We start from the raw sequence: 26,603 nt of genomic DNA, 5'->3' as shown, positions 1-26,603 counted from the left end.
GTAGCATTAGCAAATGGATGCAAAGTGTATTTGGTTTTATTGTTGGACAAATTACTGACTAATGCTCACTTGTTCTCGTTGAGACAAAATTGCTCAAAAAGAAACACGAGTGAAAGGCAAGCTCGTCATAAATTTTACTAGAATAGTCTCTAGTAACACTTGCGGTGATCCAGTAGTTCATTTTAATTTTATTTCATTGCAAAGAAGAAACAAAAATATGAGTGTAAATATTTTCCCGATCTAGAATGAAATACAATTAAAGGAGAAAAAAAACCGTAATTTAATCACAACTACATTTACAATAACAACAAAAATAAGACATTTAGTTTGCAAGTTACGATTCAGTTAATGGCGGTTATAGAAACGAAAATGACGCTGGCATAACGACCAAACAATTAACATATATCATATTTCTTTAACATAGTGGCTTTTGTTATTGTTATTTTTTTAAACGTGACATCTGACTTGGATTCTTTGCTCAGATTGTATAAACTGATTAATTTTACAGAAATACAAAGTTCCATCATCTTAGTCCTGAATTTTGTTTTTAGAAATATCTCTGTTCCTCTTAACTTAGTGGAAAAATGTCCACTTAATTGTGCCATATTAAACTGTGTTCATCTATCTACAGTATACCAACGATGTATTGTGACAAAATTAAATGCTCTTCCATTGGATGGCATCATAATAAAAATAAACATCAACAAGGACAAATTTTCAAACTGCGCAATTTATTAATTGAACAATTATGAAAATAATCATAAAAAATGGGAAGCCCGAGATTATTTACAATCTTTTTTTTTTTTTAAATGAGGTCCCTCATGTTCACTCAGCCTCTATAATCACAGGGTGTTTAGCACGATATGTGTAACTTTATAAGACATAGTCCTTTTCATTTCTTTTGACATAAGTCAAAAATTACATACATACATATATACTGTACATACATACATATTGTATAGAGATCTATAAAAGCACAAATCATTCAAGTATCAAAATAAAGACCACTAGTTTCATGTACAATATCATTTGCATCAGATTTGTCCCAAAATATTTATTCTGCTCCTCAGTGATGTGCAAAGGCAAAATGGGACCATGCCGATGGCCGAAGGTGCCGTCACCAGCGTGTCAAAGACAGTGTACCGTAAATTGAACCCGACTGGTCGGACAACGTACCAAATGTAGCATAACCAAACGGGTCTACAGTGCTAAATGGGTACATCCACTTTGAAAGGAAAGATATTTATGCATTACTCAGTGAACGCAAAATTAGAGATTAGACTCACTTGTGGTAGAATTCATGGATGTACTTCTATGTAGAGCTCTGTAAATCACTCCCTAACTGATGTAGATATATTGTATACTCGTCAGATAATCTCCAAGTACCATTGCCAACAGTGAGAAAGGTCTGCTCTCCATTTTAGTTTTGCACTGCAGCAAAACAATAATAATAATAAACAAAATTAAAGAAGTACCGTCCTGCATGGCAGGTCTGGTGAATAATCTCACTGGATTAATTGGAGCAGGTAGACAAATGGCGTTGCTGCCTTTGGACAAATGTCCTCTAAAATCAAAATAGATGTCAACAAGCTCAAATGCCAAAGCTGCACCCTGTTACATTTCTAGAAAACAGTCTTTGTAGTGTTACGTCTGGTAATTTTAGTTTGGTTAAATTAACAAACTACTCCTTGCAAGATTGCTGATCACAGTAATACATGATGAAGGATGAGATGATAAAGGACAAATTAAATTATGCTTTACTTTTGTATCTTAAAAAACACACACACAGAACACCTCACCCCTCACTTAAAGGAGATTACGATGGACACCTGTGTCGAGCACGCCCTCTGTACGCTATGAGACATCTCTGAGGGGCGGGAAGTGAAATTGCAGTGAAGGCGCCGGTGAGGTCGGAGCAACAACCTCACTCTCCAGACTGGTGATGGTCAGGAATGCTCCTTTCTCCCCCCCCAACCAAACATCTTAAGCATCATGCAACAGGCTTGTCCTTTGATACTGGCTGGGAGGCATGTTTAGCTACAAGGAGGATGACACATGCACACAGTTAAAATTTTGTAAAACTAACGAGACTAAAAGACATTAACAGAGTGATGTAGCCCCCCCCCCCCGAGCCCCCACTCCCTTTTTAAATAAGGCCAAAATACGGGAAGACACACTTGACTTGGGGAGTTTGTGAAAGTGCTTCAATGCTACCGTTGTAAGCTACATGACCGTATCACAGTGTTTTGGGATGTTTCCCTCCTTTGGACTTAAACAAATCAGAAAGAATAACTCAAGCCCAGTGATGCATAAAAAAATAAAATAAAATAAAATAAATAACACGACCAGGGCATCCATGTGCAGGATTGTGTGCAGCCTCTCAGCTGTGGGAAAGCGCTGGGTGTCAAGAGTGAAAAGCCTCAGAGCCGTCGCCTAGCAGAGCAGGAAAAGCACCGAGAAAAAAAAGGTCTTATCACCAAGAGTCAATAGTGAGATTGTTGACCGGGGGAGGAGGGGGAGATATATTGTAGCGGGTCCAGGGAGCATACAAGAAAAACAAAACGGGAACTAGCAGTGAAGGGAATTGGCAGGCTGGCAAGTGTAAACAATACCAGCTGGAAGAGGATTATAACATCAGACTACTACAAGTGTTCAAGGGCTGATTGGGGGGCGGTGGCGTTGCAGTGAAAGGCACATGGAGGGTGAGGTGAAGGAGAAAAAGTGAGACCAAGGCGCAAGTTCGGGTGTCAGGAAGAGGGGAGGGTGGGGGTCCGCTTAGAATATGGTGGTCTCATACTTAGTGCTGATTGTGCGCTTGGGTTCCTTGGGGTCCACGAGCCACGTGGCGCCACTCTGTGACTGGGAATCTCGTTCCTGATCTAAAAGGTCGGCCTAGAAACACAAATTAGATTACAATAAGTTTTTAAATTGTTCATTGCGTAATGGTTTTAGTCAGACACTGATTCGTAAAAGTTATTTCTCCTCGCAGGGCAAATGTTGGCATGTCTCCAAAGATGTAAAAACAGGAGCTGCTAAGGTCAGCTCGTTTCTAGTCAGGAGAGTCTAAACCAGGCGTGGGCAAACTACGGCCCGGGGGCCACATGTGGCTCGTTAAACGTTTGAATCCGGCCCGCCGAACTTGAAAAAAATTAAATGAAATAAACCTCGTTAATGTTTTATTTTCTAAATACTGTGGTTTTTCAAAGACATATATATTGTTATCATGCTTTTGTTCACTTTTATTTAAAATTAATTGTATTTTTTTTCTCTGATGGGGTGAGGTTACCAAAACACTCCATCCATCTGATCCTGGTCCGGCCCCTCTGTCAAATTTTAGAACCCATTGTGGCCCGCCAATCAAAAAGCTTGCCCACCCCGGTCTAAACTGCCGCAGCCAAAAGTCACACCGAGATCAGAAAACTATAGCTGATACATCCACAAAAATAATATACTGTAAAAATAGTAACATAAATAGAAACAGACAGGAACTGAACAATTTCCGTGGGCAGCGAAGTGGAGAAAGTGTTTGGAGGAGGAAGTTGTAAAACGATGAGGAGGTGAAAGTAGCGTCACTTGGAGTGGGGGAAGGAAATTTCTAAAAGGAAGTTTCACGCCAGCGTAGAAGTTGCGACAATATCTTAACAGGAGGAGGAGAGTCGTGCCCAACATGGAATGGAAGGCAGAAATGATAATGTAAAAGTCGTGACAAACATTTGAGAAGCGTGCAACACCACATGAGCCTCTTTAGCTCATTAATCAAGCCCCAGTCTGAGATCGGCGTCCCTGAAGTGTACTTGCCTCATCCATATTCAGCATACGCTCACTAATGGTGTAACGCAAAGTGCGGGTAAACATCAAAACGGTCAAATTAGGATGATTTGAGGGCTCTATCTTGGATGTTGCCTTTTGCTGTGAAAATCAGTACATCCTGTGTGAGGGCAAGATGTGGGGGTATAATGTCAAGTAGAAATAATCAATCGATTATGATTATTGTAAATCAAACCTTGTAGCATGTTGGCGTCAAGGTTAGCACGTTTTTCTTTTTCAAATAATGAGCAGGTATGCCGGATTCATGCACGTTAATTTAAGTCTTAAAAAAATGTCCATTGGTGGAAAAATACAAGCCTTCAATTCTTTATTTAGAGACGTGCAATGTTTTCGGTACTAAAATATCAACTCACCCCTGACTTCCGAACACTTCCTCGTGGTTTGGGCACAGGTCGGCTGGACTTGGTGTCGATGAGCTCTGAAGCAGCGCCCGATGGGAGATTCTGGTGCTGATTGGTCCTCTGGGCTTGCAGAGCCAGCTGATAAGCCACCTCGAACGCTTGACCCAGTGTCAGTATGATCTCGTAGGTAAGGTTCTAAAAGGGCGTGATCGCAAAGGTCGCAGGTTTATTTTCTGTAAATGTCCACAATGTACATGCGCATGGAGAGAAATTGTCATTACCACGTCGACAGTGCTGAACACGTGACAGTAGTGGTGGTTGGTCTGCAAGTCCTTGGTGATGTAGGCAAATGTGCACAAGTCTTCCGGATCCTGGGCTGCACATGAAATGTTACGGATCTCGTGCTCTGCGATGATATTCTGCAAGAAGATGAGAAAGAGGTCAGATCAAACTTCTATTTGTATGAATATAGTCTAGTTCCATGATGTAAATGTGTGGCACAGTCGCTTCAAATGCAACCAAAAGGCTCAGAGGACATGTCAAGAAACTTGCGCTGCTCCCATTTTGAATTGGAGAAGAAAAAATAAAAAAATCCACCTTGGGAGTGGGATACAAGGCGTAAAATACAGTTAAAGCGGCATCATTGTCTTTAATCAAGTTGCATTTAGTTAGACCAGGAAATTACACGACCACAGCTTGGACATATTCCAAAAACTCGAGCCAACGGTTGGTTAACAAGTAGTTTTGGCACCAGAATGAGGAAGTAACCTTACACCAGTAGGTGTCAGTAGAAGACCACAAGGGGCCCGAGCACAACAACAAAGTTTACCACCACTACTTTAGTCAGTGTTTGGAGTTGCAATTAAGAAAACAGTTTGAACATTGGTGCCAAGTAAGTTACTATTCAACAAACCACCGAAATTGACAGTTGCTCATCAAAAAGTACGACATTAAGCCGAGCTTCAAAGTGACTTGTCAGATGGCGTGGCATGACTGATTAACAAAACTCACCTTGTTGGCTGCATCGATGAACTTCACACCTTTGTATGTGATCGAGAGGACAATGGTGGGGACTTTTCTCATCTGTTCTGTTGACCTCTGGAAGATAGCGAGGGAAAAAAAAAAATATCACAAAGTTGTAAGGACATGAAGGCACGTCAGAGTGGGGCTGCTTGATTTTTAAAAAAATATTAGTCACGATTATTTTAGTAAGAATTGAAATCACGATCATTTAGATTATTTTTCGGGTACAAAAAATATATACAAATGGAAACAGTATGAAGATTATTTTTTTAAATTTTGAAATAAAAAAGGTGTAAATGTACACATTCCAGCATGGCTTTCTAGTATAAACAAAAAAAAATACTTGCTATACACTTAAACATAAATTGCTTTAGAATTAAATCTAAATAAACAATTTCAATAGAACACACACATTTTGAACTCAAGTATACACACGCATACGCATTAGACATTGTAAACTGAGACTAGTTTAACAACGTTTCTTATATAAGCAAATATTCTGTATATAATAATATATTTTTTTACGATTATGCCCATTTTGTAATCGTTGAGTGTAATCATCGTAACTGAATTCCAATTAATTGCACAGCCCTAAGTAATACTCTTGTGCGTGCCGCGTCTTGTATTTACAAGCAGATTACATGAGACATAAAATTGGTACTGACCCGCATTTTGGCACAGGCATCCTGGGTTGACTCTGTGCCCCGAAGCTCCTTGATAAGCATGGAACCAAGGTACTGGAAAGAAACCCCGATTGTGATTTGACGCCTTCACCAAATACTCAAAACAAGCAGCTTTGCTAGCAGAGCGATAATAACTCACGCTGGCTTCATAAGCGCAGGATTCAAAGATGAGCTTCTCTGGCTGATGATGCCAGTTCTGGACGGGAGCATATGGCGCTGCCAGGCTAGGCGGTCGAAGAATCAGACGGGATTCCCGGTGCCGATCCTCTTGCCGTTCCTGGGGATAAACAGCAAGAATTCTGGCAGGTGGTTCTTACTGGTTGCAATACTTCTGGAGAGGAAAGATGCTGACAAACGCACTTGTGATCGCCGTCGATCATTGCGATGTCTTTGGGTGCCATCATAGTCATTATCTGGCACTTTCTTCCTCACTGGTTCCCCGGCTTGAAGTAGAGGATCCGTGGACTGGCACGTGGTGGACTCCATCTGAACGAGTGACAACAAGGATTATGACGATGGGAGGTGTTGGCACTGCAGACGATCAGATATCATTGGCTGATGATCAACCTAACTAACTATTGACATTTCATTGACCACAATCACTTCTGGCTGAACTAGACAATCTATTACAGTGGTCCCCAACCTTTTTTTCATCCATGGACCGGTTCATTCAGATCCATAACTTCTGTGGACTGGCAACTGGTGAAGGGGAGGCGCAGGGTAGCTGGCGATTGTGGCTAGCTAATGCTAACAGCTAGCTGCAAGCCAGTAGTAGGCAGTAACGCCAGAGACTCTTGTCGTGTCATATAAATTAATGAATTAATTTGAGGATTATTTACGTCCTAAATTAGCGAGTGAATATGATTTTGGGATGGCGTTGTGTTGATGGCAACTATGTAATGTCAATTAAAACTGTGAGAAAGAAAGTTGAAAACGGAAGTCAAGGTAGCCGTTGCGCCACCACGAGGGGCAACTTCAAAGTAAAAGTCTACTCAAGCTATTGCATTGGCATCAATGACTCAATGTATTATTTGCAAAGCTTTATTTTGAAGTTAACCATTGACGAGGAGGCATGTTTGTTGAGTATGTTTGCAGCTTCCTTAACTCGTCAGTCTGACGACGGTGTTGGGACAGGAGGAAAAAAAAGTCTCGTCAATGTGAGGACTCGTTTCATCTCAAATTGCCAAAATGCTCACATTAATGCGACTCACTTGATCCATGTGAGGTTTCAACTTCTTCTGGTGCTATTATACTGATTGCGGACTAATCATGTCGCTTTAATGTGATCGCGCACAATTTTTTTATTATTTTTTTTTACAAGCCATTCCGCAGATCGTACCCGGCTCGAACCGCGGTGCTTGATATAGACACGGGTCAACGATGATCCGTTACACCACAAGTCACAAGTCCATCATAGAACTAAAAGAAGCCTGTCACGTTTCAAAGGAAGACATTTTTTATCCTCAAATAATAAATAAACCAGAAGTACCGCCGCGGCCCGGTGGTTGGGGACCACTGCTCCAATACAAAAAAGGTTGCAATCACCCTGATCTGAGACAACCGAGGTGGCTTGATAGGAGGTTCTTCATAAGGCCTCTCCGCTAATGATGCAATAATGCGCTTCCTATGACCAAGCAGGGTAATCTCGAGGACCTGTATTCAAGAGAGCAGCGGAAAACATGCACAATCAGAAACCCACATTGACACTCCTCACCGTCCAGGTCCATCACTTCTACTCACATTCACAATCTCCAGTTCCCAAAGGTTCTTGACACAGTCCAGTGAGCGGTAACCCCTGGCCAGGAAGTTATGGAGATACTCATTCAGGCCCAGATTCTCCAACCAGGAGGAGAGGGAACTGCTGCCATCACAGCCCAGTGCTTTCACCTGCAAGACGCAAGTCATTCCATTCTAGTCACAAATGCGAGTGCAGCATAGCAGAGACGAGCACTTAACGTCTCTGCAGGCGACGGAGTGCGGTTCACGGATGCAAAGTTCACGATTACGGAGTATCTGTGCTTTGTACCTTGGGTAGGGAACGTGCTGCATGCAGGATCTTCTTTCTGTGGCCTGGGTCGGTGATGCCAATCTCTCGCAAGTCCTGCTCCTCCATTACATTGCTCCCCTGTAATGGCATGTCAAGAAAAGCAGGATGTTGCTAAAAGGACTGCACCGTACTCAATTCAATTTTGTCTTAGCATAGACACCAGAAGATGCACCATAATGTCAGAGGGATCAAGAGGTGATGAATGGAACCATACTGACTCCAAAAGCAGAATGAAACGAATGATTTGCATGCCTTGCATCATCAGACGATGCCTGAGGTGCATTTACAAATTTAATCATGCAAATGGCTGTTCCCTGTCGGGGAAAACATCAGGATGTTGCTCTCTTCCGGGTGATGTATTTTTTTTTTTTAAATAATCAACAAAGTTCTACTTTGCCTTCTTTTCAATTATGTTTTGTGTATGTCTTGTTTGATACTACAGACAAGAACAATGCAGACAATGTTTGTGTGTAATTTTAGTAAAAGTTGTACTTCAAATGGGCGCCGCAGCTCGAAATATAGTTACATATGGATTGACCGCTACTTTCGGCCAAGCAAAACAAGACCTGGCACCGCATGCTTTGTATTGATGGCAGCTAAATGCTACCCTTGCAAAAAAGGGTAAGATGCGCAAACTCCTTTCTGGGATCCACTAGCTGCAAAATGGGGGTGGGGGGGGGGCACATTAACAGAACATTGAATGACACATTTGAGTGCAGAGGGAAGCTGACAGTGTGAATGATGAGACATCTCAGGATATGTACGCGATATAACCTTTGAGAATGTGAAGCGCATTGATGGATAGCACAAAAAGGAACGACACAGTAAATCAATAAGACGGAGAATGCGAGCGTCTCAATTGACGACAACTGTGTGGGGTCGATGAAAAGAATCTGACATTTAAGGGTCTTTATGGTGATAATGGAACATCAAACACACAGAAAGCCAAATCGAATTGAATTATCACAAAGGGTTGTAATTCAGAGCAGTGACTAGTTAACAGGTACAAAGTCTGACATTCAGGGAGGTTGGGTGTCCCTCTTGGCACCCATGTGTGTTTGTGTCCTTTAAAGGGGAAGTCAAGTCAAAAAAATTCTGAGCAAGAATATGTTCTATGCTGCCCCATTAGTCGAAACACGTCATTCAGATTAATATCGCATACGTGGAATATGAGTTAAACAGTAAAATCCACCTGTTTTTGTCCATATCAGCGGGCGGCCATTTTGCCACTTGCTGTCGACTGAAAAGGACATCACAGTTGCTCAAGGTTCAGTTAACGACCAATCATGGTTCAACTTCACAAACCAGGTGACCTGTGATTGGTCATTCATTACCTGTCATTTTCAGTCAACAGAAAGTTACAAAATGGCCGCCCCCTGAGATTGCTACTTAACTCACATTCCACAAACGCAATATTAATCAGAATTCCATGTTTAGACGAGTGAAGAATTGTAGAACATATTATTGCAAAGATTTTTGCGAGGTCGACTTAACCCTTTAAACTTGAAAGAACGCTTCGACGTTGCGAAGCATCTCTTGCGCTCTCAGAAGAAATAACGAAACCGACGATGTAAAGGGCCATTATCGCATGAGGCAAAGTGCGGACTACTTCTGCTACGGCTGGGGGTTGAAATGATTTGCGCAGCTGGATAGATAATAGCACTTTGACTGAATTGCATTACTGTCCAACGGGAGATTGACTGATACACGGCACCGGGGAGTGAGGTTCAATTTAGTTCAGGTTGGCTCGACAGTTATAAACTGAGTTTCAATGTTGTCTTGTTCAGCTTTATTGTTAACAGAGGCAGCGAAAAGCCATTACGTTTGAATGGCCACTAAAAGGTTTAAATAATTGAATTAAAAACAAAAAGACTGTTATTAGTTGGGAGTAAAAAAATATTTTGAATGTTGTAAATGTGACGGGGGGGAAAAAAAAAAAAAAGAAATTGCAGCTATGGGTCCAACATTTGCAATTTGCATGTGCCCAGACATGAGGGAAAAGCTTTTGGCAAAGCTAGATTAATGCGGTCATTTTTTCTTGTGCCAATAAATAGCATGTCATTGCTTTTTAATGAGGCCTTTCATGGTGTCCCTGCTTTAGCAAAAAAAACAAAACAAAAAAAACACTTAGGAGGTTGTGGTTTGGGCAGAGACTGCAGTGATCTGACTGGAAGGATGGAGTAAACACTCATTAAGGAACTTGCTGAATAGGCGGTTCCCCAACCATTATAGAACTTTTTTTCAGGGATTTTTAAGATCATTGTGAGTCCTTGCGAGCCGACCAATGAGCATCCTTGGAGGAAATTGAGATGGCAGCTATGGGTGTGGTACCCAAAAATAAATTTTAAAAAATCTAACATTTTGGACGCTGCCATAACAACCACTGCATCACAATTAGGCAGGATTTTTTTCACACTTAACTCATTCACAACCAGCCCAGTAAAAAAAAAAAAGGATTTTGACGTATTTATCCGTCAATGGTATTGAATGAGTTAAGAGAGCAAAACGCTTTTGTGAAGGGAAACATACTGTATGCGGAATACAATTAGATACTTTATATTACATAAATACTGGTACTTGTTATGTTTGCAAAAATAACACTTCTGGTAAGAAGGCCATATGGTGTAAAGCGGGCTTCGTACGTGGTCGTACTCATTTTGCTAGCTTGGGGGTTAATATTAGCGTAATGCGATCGAAGCCATTAGCATCTGGACATGCGTCAAGAGTCCGATGTTACGGGGAAAAGTCGGTCAAATTTAAAAATAAAAAAATAATAAATATACCGGAAGTACTGCAAGATTTTTTTTTTTCTTTCATCTGTACAGCCTGCCGCGGCCGGTCGAAAGTGGCCCGCGGACCGGCACTGGGCCGCGGACCGGTGGTTGGGGACCACTGATTTATTTAATGTGCACGCAAGCTGACCCGTTACTCATTTTCGCTCTATGACAAAATCCGGACTCATCGATTTCATCAGGTTTGTGATAACAGACAACATAATGGGCTATATAGCCGTAAGAAAATGATCGTCATCACAGGGATTCAAATTGAACTTAAAGTAAATAAATGGAAACGGCTCTGTGTTGACAGAATACAGGCCCCCAAAACAACAAAGTTGAAGATAAACTCAAGTTATGCGAATATAATAGAAACAACAGGCACTCACCATGTAGTGAAGGTCGTCAAAACCGTTGAGGAGCAGCTTGCTTTCGTACTGAGGCAACCCCACCAGCTCCAGCCAGTCTCCAACGGGCTGCTGCAGCAGTCGGACGGAGGCACCTGACGACAGCGGAACACGCTTGAGGAGCGAGAAACCGTTCAGCCGGTAACAGCGGCATATTGAGGATGATATGTGACATAACCACATCATCTTTGGCCAGCAGTGCCGAGCACACCGGCAACAGGACGGCGTAAGAGACAGTGTCCTCTGTGGGCAAGGGGGCCAGCTCCCGCGGGGCGGCGGGGACTGAGCCACAATTTCCAAAGACGGACCAAAGTGCCCCCGTTTTCGGGGACAAAGACGATTGTGAAATGGATGAGAGCTGGTTGACCACCATTGAATTAGTCGTTGCTATGGTACGGATCCTGAAACATGATAAAAAGTTCTTCAACAAAGTTTTTGGTTCATGGGTAGGTGACAGCAAGCTGCCAAAAAAATGCTCATTTGTGACAAAAATCCACCCGGCTCAGTTCAAAACCCGTCACTCACTGCAGCTTGGATATCATAGTAAATAGAGAAATATTGGACAGATTAGCCTCGCATGATATTAGAGTACGTCAGTCATTCTCTTGCAAACAAATTGAATTTTGGCTCCCCTTAAAAACTCATTCACTGCCATTGACGGATATAGAAGTCAAAAAGTACATTAATTTTACATGAATGAGTTAAGTATCAAACATATAAACCCAAATTTACGGGTTAAATTTGTCCTTCTTCCTTGCGTAAATCCGAGCTTGCTCGCGATAATACCTGGAAGTCATCACAAAAAAATCCATCAATACAAAAGCTCAGAAGCAAACAAGATTTATCCATGCTTATTCGACGAATTTCGAAAAAGGCTCCTCCCGTTTCTCTTCCGATAGCTAATGGTACTGATGTTGAGGTCGTGTCTGTCTTTCTTCCCTGTTGGCTGCATGTGATGTCTCCCTCCCTTCCTTATCAACTCTCTCGGCCCCTTCCCCTCTCTCTCTTGCTCACTCTTGAATGTTCCTCTCCCAACCTGACCTGCTTGCTTCTTAAAGCCTGCAGGTGGGGACTTTTGAGCCAATGCAAGCAACCGCCTCATTAAAAGACACCGGCAACCCTCATTATTATTCGGTTTGACCACTTCTTTTTCTGAGCCTTCTCACAGGAACGCTTTTCATCCTGACAGAAATCAGTTGACCGACCAGAGGGCCAATCAAACACCAGAGTTCCCCCAGACAAAACAGAAAGGAGGCAATAGTGGCCAAAATCAAGCAGAGAGCCTCTTCTTGCTCTGATTTTGATGACGAGGCGAGTGCTCGGATAAAAGCTTGAGCCATGAGCACACAGCAGAGCAACTTAAAGGTGAGAGAGAGAGAGTGACCGCCAGTGATTTGGCGCCGACTGATGGACTGCAGTGTTCTCATCTTACCTCGGGCCTGCAAAGAAAGATGAGCTCATCCCGTGACATACGTAACGGTTAATATTTAAACAGCTCACCCCTGTAAGTGGCATAACAAACACAAGGTCTGGAATGACATACTAGGCTAGAGAGTAGGGGATTTTATTGTTTCGTGGAATATAATTCATCGGGAGGGCTCTGGCAGACCTGACAAAAATGTGGTTAATTTAAAAAAAAATTCAAATAATTAGGGCGAGTAAAAGAGGAAGGGAGGAAGTGACTTGAAGAGTTGAGATGCATTGCCAGTCCTAAGGAACCATTATTTAACAGAATAACTCACAGAAAAACACACACAAACATGATTTGCTGCCTTCTAATACAGACGGAAAAATTAACCTGATCAACCTTGCTGTGGAAAAAGTCGTAATGTGGATTGTGCGCAGTATAAAAGCTCTTTACAGCTACAATTTGTAATCATCTAAGTTTGCTCGAGCGCTGCTAGTTTTTTTTTTTTAATAATACCTTTTTCTAATTCAAGAGGCAACAGTGAGGTCTTAAATATGTAAATAATCTACGGGTGAAACAGAGGGTGAATGTAAATCTATTGTTTGCAACATCCATTCTGAGTTTGTGCTAAGCTAGCTAGCGGTTGCGTTCTTCTTCCTAAGGTAATGCCAACTTTACTGGTAACCACATTTAAATTTGCATAGAGTGGTACTTTGACATTTTTAAAGATGGGAAACATTGCTTTGTTTTCCTTTTTTTGTCTGTTTGCTTTTATTTGTTTTTTGTTTTTTTTGCTTTGTGTTGCTAGCAAAAAAAATTGACTGAGATACAGCCACTCCACCACTCAAACTTCAAACCATCCGATTAGTGAAAGTATAGGTAAGATAACTATTAGCGATGAGAAAATAAAGCTTCATGAACCACTTGTGATGTTTTTTTTTTACTCCTCTAGATGGTGCTCTTGGTTTAAAGATAAAGGGTAGAGCAATGGAATTCTTTCGCACGTCTGACCTACCAAAACCTTTTTATCAGCAGCAGTGGGAAAACACCTGCCGAATACAAGGTCTCACTCGGCTTACACTGCTAAACAACAGGTTCAGGCACGGTGTCGGTTGTCGGACTGATCAGTCAGACATGAGAGTATTGTCCCAAAGAACAGTGTTTCGTTTAGAACACAGGTGTCAAACTCAAGGCCCGGGGGCCAGATCTGGCCCACAACCTCATTTTATGTGGCCCGCAAAGGGCAAATCATCTGCATCAACTTCCTGTTTCTAGCATATTTTCTTCACTTTTCACAGCACTGAGATATGAGATATTGCCACTTATTTGTTACCAATCCTCCCCTTTTAAAATAAATTGAAAAATTGTTGAACAATTACTTACTAGCTTCTGATTTCAAAACTGGCTTTCCAATCAAATTTATATGGGTTCACAGTCATACCGACCCTCTGAGGGAAACCACAACTACGTTGTGGCCCGTCCACAAAAATGAGTTTGACACCCCTGGTTTAGAAAATCTGTATTCATCTTTTGATGCTCAAATGTGAATTTGTGATCCATTAATTGTGAATATGTTGTTTTGAGAGCAGACTTTCCACAATCTCCCATGTCTGTCTCTTGTTGGAACGAATAAAGGCGGTAACATTAGCCAATCATTTCTGAGCAACGGACCTCTATCAGTGTGCAAAGCAAAGGAAAAGCATTGAAAGTTTGTCAATTAAAAACAAACCTGGCGTGGCGTATTGGTGATCTCTGGAAAAATCAATGCCAGCACCAATCAGCGTCATGATCTTCTCAATCTGAGGACACAAGCACAGGAGAGGCATTAGTACCTCGAGGAGCCATCACCGTTTTTCCTCCGCCACCTACAAGCACAGACAAGAAGATGCCCACATGCCTCAAACCAAAAATAAAATGAGAGTTTTGTATTTATGGCGACTTTTATCATATTGACTATGGCGTCCTTTCTGTTCAGAAGATAATGCCATGCTTCGTCTATTGTTGGACTTGTTATACTTACATTTGAAAAAAGGCAGTGGTGTTCTCAAATCAGGAAAAAAAAAGAGCAGAAAAGAGAAAGCCTAAAACAGCGTAAGCCCTTGCAGTATATCCATGCATTGCTGCAAGATGCATGTCAACTCCTCCAGTCGTCAAGCACGATCCAAAAATTGCTTTTTTACTATTTAACAAAAAGCCACCTACTTTGATAAAGATGTAATGCAAAATAGTCAGTGATGAAGTAATTCCAAACACATAAAAGAAACCAATCTAACGCCCACAAAGAATGCCTCTGAAGATGACAGGACCGAGAACCAAGAGGACCAGAAGATATTAAAAAGCATCGACATCTTACGCTATCGTAGGATTTACATCCTGCTGGTTTTGTGCTGGGAGAAGACATCAGTGTCTGCTGAGAGAGAATGCAGACTGGATTTTCATCCTTCCCAAGCATAGCTACCTACACTCAGGTGTGCCAATGCTTAACAACGATCCTCGCCACAGATGCCGTAAATAAAACTGTACGTCCAGAACAGCCTGGAACGTCAAAGTGTGGCGTGAAAACAACAGAAAGGAAAAGGAGAGAGCGGGCTACGTGTTTGTGCTGCGTTAAGAAACACGACAAGGGTGCATTGTGGGAATGTCTGCCTGCGAGCAAGGACACACAATGGGTGGGGGCAAAAGTCAACGGCGAGGTGGAGGTCAACAGCTGAAAAGCCCGAGACGGCGAGCGTGGGATTAGACCAAGAAAACTCATTCATCAAGCTTCTCGCAGCAGGATGCTGCACGGCGGAACATGGCGGCTACTTTATTGTTCATTAATAGACTCAAAACGACGAAGAAATGCTGACGTTCAGGCACATGAATAATAGGAGTATTTAACTCATTCACTACCATTGACGGCTAAAGACGTCAAAGATCTTTTTTTTTTTTTTTTTTTAATTCAGCTGGTAGCGAATGAGTTAAAGGCTGGTGAATCTTTCCAGGGCTGTGGAATGACAAATGACGTCAAAGGGGGAAATGAGTGCATCACTGTCGCAAGCAGGTGTCAGCATCTCAATGGCACAGAGGGGCAAAGCACTGTCAGCAACACCATCAATGAGTCCAATGTCACGCTCGCTATAAACAAAATCAATTCTGCAGAACGCCGCCTCCAAACAAAACAGCACGCAGCAATTGGATGGTTGTCTATCATTTCAATTCAGTTTGTTTGTTTTTGGGCTAAACAGTACCTAGCACACACACAAAGCATGGATCAGCAAGATGCCATTTTTTGTCAAATTGCAGTATGTGTAAGCATTTTGCACGGGCTTCAAAAAGTCCCAAACACATTATTTACAGTCATTTATTATTATTTTTTTTTTACCTGAATGACCTCATGAATTTGTGAACCCCTTCACCACCAAATTCCATATTTGGTTAATAAGTGAAAGGAATTCATTTGAATGATCGCCTTTAAGTTTCTGCCTGTTTTCGTCACACACGATGTATCACAACCCGTTTGGGATAAATAATACAGAAATATTCAATTTTAATAATCAATTGTTATTTGATTTTTTTTTTTGTCAGCGAGTGGTGTCAATTTCGGAAATCAAAATATAGTATGTAGAAAAATGTTTCAAGCAAGCGGATTTTAAATCCTTAGGACTCCAAAGAATTATTCTGGAGTGAGACTTCTGCTTTACAGCAAAGATCTACTACTTGCCCAAGCCTAACACGAAGCTCTAATCGAAACAATATAAAATAAAAAATCTTTGCATGAAATATTGCAGTATTCACTATAAAAAAAAATAGCCTCTTGCAGGGAATCAATACTCACAAAGGCTGGCTTCATATCAGGGTCTTCCGGGTGACATTCAAAAGTGACAAAAAAAAAAAAGAGTGTCCCTCTTCCTCAGCCTTCCTGCCTCTCCTCCCATCGAGGCACTTCACATTGTGTCCCCCCCCCCACTGCAGATTGTCATCTTAAATCTGGTGCCATGGACCAATCCGAGCCCACATTAGCATGCACGTTACATACCAGTGCACACGCATTCAGAGCTCCTGAGATAGGCCAAGACCTCATGCAAGTCAAATATGCTCGTCTTTAAAGCAGAAGACCGCGAGTGTATAGCGCCAAGGCTGATAAAGATGCGAGGGTGTGGGAAAGATGGGGAAACAGCGTGTGTGCCAGAGTGTGTGTTTTTAGCAAACCAGATAAATAAGGATAATATAATAATGTGTGTGTGCCTTCATAACCACTTAATGGTGCAAGTGGTCGGCAGAAAAGGAAACACAGCAAAGTGGGATGAATTTAGGGTATATTTTCATTGATGCTTCTGAAGAAAGAACATGCAGCCTTTGTTAAATATTCACTCTGCCGTTTCATTTGACTTTGACTTATTACCTTTTACAAACGGGCCTTTCTGATCAAGGAGAAGCCCTGCTGAGGGAACTTTTAGTTCATTGGATGAATAAAATGTGTCGAACTTCAGAATCGAACCCACAACCTCTTTGCTGCGAAGCCATCGTGCTACCCAGTCACCACCGTGCCGCCCAAAATGATACATTTGTACAACAGGTCACAGTTGTTTTTGTCCACTCCACTTTTTTTTTTTTTTTCCAAACAGTTTCCTAGATGAAATGGTCAGAGGAAAATACCAACAAAACCGTGTAAAAGCTAATACAAAACTCTGACTCGACAAGTCTGCCAGTGTACTTTCCTCTGTAAAGCAGCCATTAATTAGCTGTGAGGAAAAAATAGATATGGATAAAATCCAAAGAAACTGAAAATCCCCAGGAATTTATAGAATATTAATCTGAGAATAAGTAGCGTAGATATTTCCAGAGATCTGTGGATTGAGGCCCAATTTAAGAAGGCTGCAAAAAAAAAGAAGCTTCTGCTATACAGTAAAATCTGGAATTTGTGTCATAGTATTTTGAATTTGACAACTGAAGCGCCGGTACGCTGACGCCTCGATGTTGCAACAGGATCTCGAAAAACAACAAGAGAACTTTCGAGATTAGAACGGCTTGAGTTAACACTTCATTGGCAGGCTGAGAAAATCTGTCAAAATCATGTTGACAAATACAACATTATTAGATTGAAAAAAAAGTGCGGGAACGGATTCATGTTTCTGTTAAACGACTGATCAAATAACAACATTTTTAACATGGTGAGATAGAGCTTTGAAAAAAAAAGCGTGTTCAATGTTCACTGGAGTGTATCGGCATTGCTTTATAGGCCCTGGGCGCAGCTGCAAGCTCCTGCACATAAAAGTGAGCAGAGCTGAAGGAAGGTATGCACTTTCTCCCCTTTTTGAATCATAATTTACAAATCTCCGTCTGTCGTCTTATTTTCTCAGCTTCTCTCTGGGTTTATCCCCGTATTCTTGTTCTAATCCCCTCCTGCACCACTCCCATTCGCTGGCACCCCATATTGAACATCAACATGCTGAAGGAGGGGGGGGGTGTTTAGCTCTGAATATACAGAACATTGTTAACAACCCCCAAGAAAACTCAATGCGGAAATGTTACATTACGACATAATCCTGTGGTTACGGTTTAACGCTTTGTGGCGGGAAGTTATGCTTAGCTCAAGCTGGCAAAATAAAACGAAAAAGGAGTAGAATAGGGAACATGTGTGTCCATGCTTCTTCGCTACTTTTGATATTTTCTTCAAATCAGTGAAATGAGAGTCGCCACTTACAGTCTAAAATTTAACTTTTTGCATTCTCTGATTTCATAGTTGATAAAAATTCAGCATGTTCCATTCCTATTTTTGGATTACCTTTTCCTTTAACGGCTGCCAGGATGGCCGAGTGGTCTAAGGCGCCGCGTTCAGGACCCAGTCTCCCCAGGAGGCCTGGGTTCGAATCTCAAATTTCCCCATTGTGGGACTAATAAAGGGAATATTAAATATTCGAGTAAACTCACCTCGTCCCATTCTGAGGTAAATGACGGCGATTTCTCAAGCCTTTTCTTCCCGCTGCTACAGTTCGAAACAGATTCACTTCGGTTCCCCAGTCCTCCGTCTTCCTCACTCGGAGGCGACACAAGCAAATCGGAGTCCGACTTGGAGAGGCTGCGGGCCAGCTTCAGGTCGCCAGGCGCACGCATACGACCAGGTACGGCCCCCGAGTCCCTGGACTCCTTATTCACAGTTGCGTAAATGGCTTTTGGATCACAGTCTGTTAGGATGGCAGCCATACTGGGCCGGCTCGGTGGCGCCGAAACGGCTTGCTCTTTCGCTTTGGCTCTTGTCTGCGGCTGGCTCTGACCAGGTGGCGGGGCACCTGGAATCCGGAACGGCTCCTCGCGGCAATCAAACACCGGGGATGATCCGTGCAGAAGTCCGGTAAACTGCTCTGGGATACCGGCACTCTGATCCGGGCTGAGCTGGGAGTTATCTAGACCAGAGAGAAAAACATCACAAGGTCATCAAGGAGGGGAGAATTTTTCTTTTTTCTTGGGCAGGACTGAAACTGAATGGAAGACTGAGCGTCAGATCCGTAGGGCTGGGCTCATAAGAAACCGCCCACACAGGCGCCGAAACAGTTTTGTAATTGTTTCCTAGCAGGGGTGATGGAGAGAGGTGGGGGGGGGGAAGTTGGAAAAGACAGGAGGCATATGTTTGCGAGAGAAATGTCAAGATTCCACACACGGTTTGCAGCAAGCAGACGAAAAGCTGCCGGTGCTGAACGTGCGCATTCAGCATTTATTCTGTATCGGGAATGTGACAGTAGGCCCAAACAAACAGGCTAAGCGTTGCCGTATACACACGCGCATTGTACAGAATAAAACACCAACCAGAAGAGAAAATGAATGAGAAGACTCACCAAAGGGGAGTTCCACTTTAAAGAGGGTGCCTTCTCCAACAAAAACAACTCCTAAATGAGACTCGTAGCAAGTGCAATTAAAAACAATTACATTTTCCTCCTCCCGCCCCACAGGAATTACAGCCACATAAGCCCCTTTTCCGCCATCCAATCCGCCTCACAGCTTGGCGTTGCTTTAAAGAGGCAGAAACACATTCTTCCGTCCGACTCACGCGCCGCTGTCCGCCCGTGTGACTCGTCGCTCGGTGAATTCTAATTCTGGACTCCAATGAAGGCTCAGGAATGGAAATTTGAATCGCCCCCCCCCCCCCCCGATCCTCAGCGGCCAGACTCGAGGTAATTAGCACAGTGACACATGCGGAGAGAGGGGAATGGACTGTCTCCGTCAGGGTCGTGGGGTCAGGGTGTTTGGTGACAGAGAAACTGGGACAGTGGTCACAAGAAAAAAACAAAAAAAAAGAAACCAAGGGCGGTCATGTTGACTTTTCAAAACAGACAAACTTGAGTTGCCTTTGCAGTCAGACAACACCTTGAACTCTTGTCATGCACTGCCAAACACTTGAACTTCAAGTATGGGAGAGTTCGCAGGTGATAAAAGAGCTGAGCGGTTGTACGCTGCACATATGTCAGGATGCGTGCCAAGGATTGTGGACGCCCGCCGCGCACGTTGATCTGCTTCCCACATTCCCTCACCCGGTGAACTCCCTCCAGAATCTCCACACCGTCTACCTCTGCTCTGTTAGAGAACACGACTTCATATTATTGCAGCTCATGTGCTGTGGATTAGGTCACCACAGATGTGGAAGACGTGTTTCTTTTGGCACGGCAAGTACCGTGTTTCACTCATGATGTCACGTTTGGCTTGCGGAAACGCATGCAGCGGAGCCAACTATCGTTCCATGTCGCGGAACTTCCTCAATGGACTTGGGTTGCGAGGCCATTTATTAAGCGCAACATTTATTTGCTTTGTGATATGTGCTTCTTCACATTTTTCTTTTTTAATCGCTGACGATGCATTTATCTTCCACCTGCCACATACAGAGATCGGGTCCACAGAAGGAGTAATCGGAGCTGCCTTACACACCGCAAAAGTCACGCCCACATGAGCAAAATGAAATATTTCTACCGAGACAGCTGGTTTGGATTACATGATGGCAAGAAAGTTGTGTCGTTAAGTCGGTGGTGCGCGTGGAGTTGTGAAGACCACCGTGTGAAAAATATGTGGTTGTTGTTTTTAAAATTGGAGTGGGGCATATAAATTCATGCTCACCACTCGTGACGCCTAAAAACACAATGACCATAAATACGGGCAGTAGAATTCCAACTCATGGACTAAACCTCACTTCTTAAGGATTTCAAAGTAAACATGGTGAAGCTGCATTTAGCTGTTATGCAAAAGCAATAAGCTGCCGACGGAAGTGAAGTCGATTTTTAAAAATGTATGAATTTTACTGAACTGTTATGTAACAGTGAGGCTAATTTGCATAATAAGCAAACCCACACTGAGTTTCTCTGGCCATGCCTAAATATGCTACATTCCAGTTCGCTCGAAAAATGTGTGTTAAATGTGCTGTCAATTTCATACTGTTGTTTTTCTCTTACAATCCAAAAGTTGATCTGTTCCTCTATATTAAGTAAAGTTTACAACAGCATTAAAATGTTGCTTTAATTGAGAAACTTAAGCATGAATTCATATCTGAAATTATATGAAGCAACTGAGCTCATAGAGGAGAAAGCAACAATCTGATTGCAATGAGTCTCATTGCCTGCAACAAAATATAAACACTCAGTCTATACCAAGGGTGGGCAAACTTTTTGATTGGTGGGCCACAATGGGTTCTAAAATTTGACAGAGGGGCCGGACCAGGAGCAGATGGATGGAGTGTTTTGTTAACCTCACCTCATCAGAAAAAAAATACATTTCATCTCAAATGAAAGTGAACAAAAGCATTACAACAAAATATATGTCTTTGAAAAACCACAAAATAAAACATTAACAAGGTTTATTCATTTAATTTTTTTCAAGTTCGGCGGGCTGGAATAAAACGTTTAACGGGCCACATGTGGCCCCCGGGCCGTAGTTTGCCCACGGCTGGTCTACGCGAACAAGCTAAGACCACTCTGCTGTTCCGGCACATCAACAGTACATACCCTGGCAGGGCACATCCAGTATTTGGCTGATACGCTCGGTTTGCAATTTTCATGGCAGATAACCCCGCCTTACATTTTTCTTCACACAACCAGCTAGCCCAAAAGCAATCCCTTAAACAAGAGCCCTCTCCCAAGGCATAAACATTTCATCAGCTAAATCATCGTGCAAGCTGAAATTGGGTAACCTTTTCTGCCTTATGTCGTAGATGAAAAGACGAGTTAACGTAAGAGAGAGCTAATGTTACCAAAGTCATTTGAACTTTTAAATAAAACTGCCAAATCCATAACCAGGATCGGCTCTACATTGTAATTTGATTTATTACATTATGATCCTGTAGAAAGCTCACACTGTTGGACGGTACAATACTGTTATGTTATTAAAACAGCGGTTCTCAATTTTTTTTCAGTGACGTAGCCCCTGTGAATTGTTTTTTTTCAGCCAACTCTCTCTTCAAGTGATTGACAGGTGGCACGTGACAAGTTGGGTCGAACCATTCGAGGTCGGGCTTGAATCTGGGTTTTTTAAAATAATGATATTGAATAACCTATAGAACATAAAAATAGTTTTATGACCTTATATTTTAATTCAAATTTTTTTAAGGATTTTTGCATGTTTGTTTGTTTTATTTAAACTCTTGAGTACCCCCTTGGAGTTCCTTCAAGTACCCGCAGGGGTACTAGTATCCCCATTTGAGAACCACTGCATTAAAATATCCACTGTATGTGGGCGGTTACCCACAAACAAGAAAGTTTGTCCAAACCCCAAGAAAAGACCCCATTTCCGTGACGGACGTACATGCGTGTCGAAGTGTCGGAGCTCACCTTCTAAAGCTCGCAGGCCCCCCCGTCCTGAGGGATGCAGTGTTTCTATTGTCGAGTTCGACATGCCAGGATTATTGAGGGCGTTGGACGTGCACTACATTGTAACACAGAGGAGTAATGCTTAGTTTATTCCGGCCATCCAAAAATCTTATGCCCACTCATGGGGCATCTGACCAACGCCACATGGGAAGGGAATCAAATTGATGACCTGAATGGAAATATCGATGGGCCTCGACTCAAGAAATGCTTTTCTGAGGTTACCATGCGACCCATTCGTCATGTATCGCAGATCTTGCAGACAACAAGTGGGCTTGTGAAGGTGGCAAGAAACCACAAGGACAAGAATCATAAATCAAGATAACAAGCTAAATGATAGACAGTCCATAATTCTGATGTTACCGTGGTAACGCTGTAGCACGGCCAATATGTTACTTAAACGGTTTTAACGATGTTTGAGGTGCATTTACAACACATGGCTATATTAAAGTAAACAGTCACCGTCTGGCAATGTGACCCTCATATTCAATGCCGTCATATTCAATTGAAGTGCCAGATGATTTCTATTCCTATCCGAACACAGGAGTTACAAGTTAGGCATTGATATTACAAAGGATTTGGCAGTCTGCAAAAGAACACTGACTATAATTAATACAAACCCCCCCCCCCCCCCCCCCCCCCCCAAAAAAGAAAATGGATACATACCTGAGGTAGGACACTGTTGGATGATTGGACACATGTGTTTTCATCTAAGGAGACAAAAGGCACAAGCATAGATGAATTAATGACCATCCTTTTTCTGCTTTTGTGAGTGCTCAGAGGATATGAAAGTGATAGTATAATAAAAATGTGTTTAATGTAAGGAGACATTGAGCAATTCATCTGACAGGTTCTTCATTCATCTTACTGCCAATTAAATGACAATGTCTTATGCAGCCGTGATGAGGATATCGATTTATTCAAGCTAAACTCATCCATTGCCTTTCTTGTCACTTGAACGTGAAAAAATGGAAAAAGGCCTTTTTCTTCCAGTATAAGTCCAGCAATTCATTCATTTGGAGAAGTGATTGAGGTAGAAAGCTGGAGGGAGGGTGCTGGGTCTAAAACTTTTAGATAGAAAGGAAAGGCGATTAATCTAAACGCATCTAATTTAATTAAGCATAAATCGATTCAGGTGAGGAGAGTTTGTTTGAATTAAAATTTAGACTCCCCTGATTTGTGAGAAGAATTTTATTGATGCGGCATCGTCTTTAGCCGTTACCCTTCAGTTTAGCGCTCATTATATGAGCAAGGATGACTCTCAGAATGTTTGTCTATGTATTCCACATACCCACCTTTATGAAATTGGGACTCTTGACTTGGCGGCGGGACTTTGGTTTGAGCAGTCAGCAACAACTCATATGTGTGATCCTCCTCCTCCTCGGCTGTCTCTCCTCGCTCATCGATACTGCTATTCGTAAAGAGAGCCTGTGCAGAGTAGAGGGACGAAGTAATTTGAAAGAAACATGGCCAGCAAACAAGCATATAAAAATAATTGGAAATTCCGGCATGTTCTATGATACTGTTAGCACCAATTAGCTCTTCCCTTACCCTTTTTTTTTTTTTTTTTTTTTTTTTTTTTTTTTAAACATGTGCCTCTTAAAATCCCCTCACCTCAGAGCTCACCTCTTCTTCAGGACCAGGTCCAGGATGTGATGAGTGGACCAAGCGATCTTTCTGCAACAGACATGGTTCCAGAGTTGAGGAAAGCTCGCACGCCTCTAACACACATCCTGAGGAGCACTGTCGCCCTCTAGTGGTAATTAGAGCTTAACACGCTTATTAGCTCAAAAAGACGATAGGAACCCAGTGGCTACCAGCATTTTTTGAAACAGGGACTAGGCAACTATTCACCAATGATGGGAGGGGAGCTATAAAAATCACGATCATTATCAAGACTTTACATCGTTTTTAAATTGCCAGTGTTAGCATTGGTAGTGAAAATCAAGGTCACTACAGAGAGAGTACTTCCTCATTTTATTAAGATGGGAAGTACATGTTTAAAACAAAATGGAAAAGATTTATTTTTTTTCTCATTGACTTTTAAATGTAGGACAATCGAAAATAACGCAGAGAACTACTAAAAAAATGACTCCTTGGGAATAATAAATACGCATTATTTAAAATATAAACATCAGTGTTTAATTCATTACTACTTGCAAATGTGCAAATTCACAAGATGACACGATTTATAGCTTTTTGGGTCGGGTGGCTGCGCAGCGAGTTAGTGAACAGCTAACCTACGAATTTTAAAGTTGGAAGGAAAATCCGTCTCGCACATTTCCGCCACATCACGGAAATATGCTCGCAGGTCACAGCTGGTCAGCGTGATATCACCGCTTCTCAATCCTAAAATCACTCCGCCCTACTTGTATACCTTTCCCGCTTCACTGTCTGGCCTTCCAGAATCCCTGTCGGAGGATTTGCCGCTTGTAAAGCTGTCCAGGGAATGGCAAGAGGTAGCTTCAAACAGAGCTTCATACGGACTCTCCTCCTCAGGTCCCGGTGCCAGCCCCGAGATCAGCTCACTTACTTTCTCCAGATCGCCTTGAAAAAAAAATCTGAATGTACCGTGTGCATGCATCGTAATAAGGCCTCCATTCATTATACAAACACTTTCAACATTGAGCATGTTGTGAACAACACTACAAATAAAAAAAATGAGCTGCTGCAATAACTGCACCAAATACTTTTTTTTTTTTTTAAATCATACCCTTGTTTCGATGGCTGGGACTCTCCAGGGGTGGAGGGATTGGTGGAGGGGGAAGGTCGATGTCAGGAGGCTTTCCGCTCATAAGTCCTACAGCAGGCAAACATGAGATTCAATCATTTTCCAAATGATCACTATCACTAACATAACAACATTGCGAGAACAGCCCCGCAGGTGACTCATGTGGTCCATATTTTTTTTTTTAACCGTATGAATGCTCCTACCTTGGATAAGCCCCGCTATTGCTCTGCTCTTCTGAGAGGGCATGTCTTTGACAGTGTCCAGCGCTGTCAAGCCCTTCTGGTCCAAAATGTTCACGTCGATACCTAAGAATAATCATATGGCAACTCTTTTTTTTCCCCGCTAACTTGTATAATCAATTTGCCGAGGCAGTTGGAAGAATTAGAGCTGACGTCTGACCTGCGCTGAGAAGTTTCTGTACCACATCTGTCTTCCCAAACAAGGCTGCTTCGTGGAGTGCGCTGCCTTTCTCCGTCTGATCAGAAAAGAAAGTGTAAGGTGAGGAAATGAAGGGTTGAAAACGGCAACTTGCTTGCTTAGATTGTCTATGTGACTTTTTCCTGCGGGTTCCCTAACTCATTTACTGCCATTGACGGCTAAAGACGTCAAAGATCCCTTTTTTTTTTTTTTTTTTAACTCGGCTGGTCGTGGATGAGTTAATTATAACTATTCATAATCACCAAGTCTCCGAGGAAGTTTGGTTTTAGCTCTCACTCAAAGCAAGCAAGGTTGTGCAAAACATGTTTTTTTTGTTGTTTTTCTCTTTTTTGCATTGCACTACTGCTTTTATTTATAACCGGTGATGCAGATCATGTCCGCTTATTTCTGCACCCTAACATTCAAATTTATAGAGACATTAAATGAGCATCCTACGCAATGCTTTTACGCAGCACCCAATAAGCACCTCTAATAGCAGTTCATTTTCCAGGTCACGGGATCACGCTAATTACAACCAGCAGGGCGCACAGCCTGAAGTCATGCGACAAGCCTTGATTTAGAAGAAAAGCAGGGAAGAAGAAAGGACAAACCAGATGGATGGTGCTATTTCTCACAGATCGAGCTACAGATGTCCCCTCCCTGTTGTGGTGGTGTCTGATCCAGTTGAAACTTTTTAATCATGGTGATATGTTATTATTAGTGTAGGCTGTGTCACATTGCAAAGTTTTAGAGAGAAGTGGCATGAGCCACAGGAAACGCTGCAAGACCAGTCTGGGTTTGCATATTGGGTAACGCTGAACGTTGTGATAAGAGCACATGATTAGAGAATAAAGGAAGAGAAAATAAAGAGTTGGATCCCCTGGGTGAGAAAACCTCAAATAAATTGCTGCCCTAAATCCTGACTGTCGATATGGCAACTTTCATTTAAAGGGTGAAATTTACAAAGGAAGTCTTTCTGAAGGGGGTCATACAGCCCCTTGACAAAACTTGATTGATGATTTTATTTTCACAACCATAAGTCTTAAAATATCTCCAAAATGCGACGTGCCTTCTGTGTGCACCCAGTTCCAAAATCTGTAAATGTTGTAGTGTGACTTTG

At 42.2% G+C, this 26,603-nt stretch overlaps 1 protein-coding gene across 6 annotated transcripts in view; it reads right to left on the bottom strand.

The window, feature by feature from the left end:
• Positions 1-712: 712 nt before the first annotated feature.
• The window catches only part of anks1aa (ankyrin repeat and sterile alpha motif domain containing 1Aa), a 48,813-nt gene continuing 22,922 nt past the window's right edge, over positions 713-26,603 (bottom strand). For 2 of the 6 annotated variants that reach the window (XM_088291556.1, XM_088291561.1), the window contains 22 exons: positions 25,466-25,541; positions 25,270-25,371; positions 25,049-25,135; positions 24,713-24,882; positions 23,950-24,012; positions 23,631-23,763; positions 23,002-23,045; positions 22,300-22,393; positions 18,425-18,897; positions 14,865-14,921; positions 14,241-14,310; positions 11,086-11,198; positions 7,902-8,000; positions 7,616-7,762; positions 7,421-7,528; positions 6,236-6,361; positions 6,015-6,152; positions 5,858-5,929; positions 5,181-5,267; positions 4,451-4,588; positions 4,182-4,364; positions 713-2,892 (listed from right to left, as the gene is read on the bottom strand). In XM_088291556.1, coding sequence (XP_088147682.1) covers positions 2,776-2,892; positions 4,182-4,364; positions 4,451-4,588; positions 5,181-5,267; positions 5,858-5,929; positions 6,015-6,152; positions 6,236-6,361; positions 7,421-7,528; positions 7,616-7,762; positions 7,902-8,000; positions 11,086-11,198; positions 14,241-14,310; positions 14,865-14,921; positions 18,425-18,897; positions 22,300-22,393; positions 23,002-23,045; positions 23,631-23,763; positions 23,950-24,012; positions 24,713-24,882; positions 25,049-25,135; positions 25,270-25,371; positions 25,466-25,541 — 2,697 coding nt within the window. In that variant the 3' untranslated portion in view covers positions 713-2,775. The remainder of the gene's footprint in view (positions 2,893-4,181; positions 4,365-4,450; positions 4,589-5,180; positions 5,268-5,857; positions 5,930-6,014; positions 6,153-6,235; positions 6,362-7,420; positions 7,529-7,615; positions 7,763-7,901; positions 8,001-11,085; positions 11,199-14,240; positions 14,311-14,864; positions 14,922-18,424; positions 18,898-22,299; positions 22,394-23,001; positions 23,046-23,630; positions 23,764-23,949; positions 24,013-24,712; positions 24,883-25,048; positions 25,136-25,269; positions 25,372-25,465; positions 25,542-26,603) is intronic. The other 4 variants (XM_088291560.1, XM_088291562.1, XM_088291559.1 and 1 more) reach the window with 3 other exon arrangements.

Source organism: Idiotropiscis lumnitzeri, chromosome 3, assembly GCF_059441095.1.
Source record: "Idiotropiscis lumnitzeri isolate Australia: NSW breed Sydney's pygmy pipehorse chromosome 3, RoL_Ilum_1.0, whole genome shotgun sequence".
NCBI lineage: Eukaryota > Metazoa > Chordata > Actinopteri > Syngnathiformes > Syngnathidae > Idiotropiscis > Idiotropiscis lumnitzeri.
This window is presented reverse-complemented; position numbering and strand designations above follow the sequence as displayed.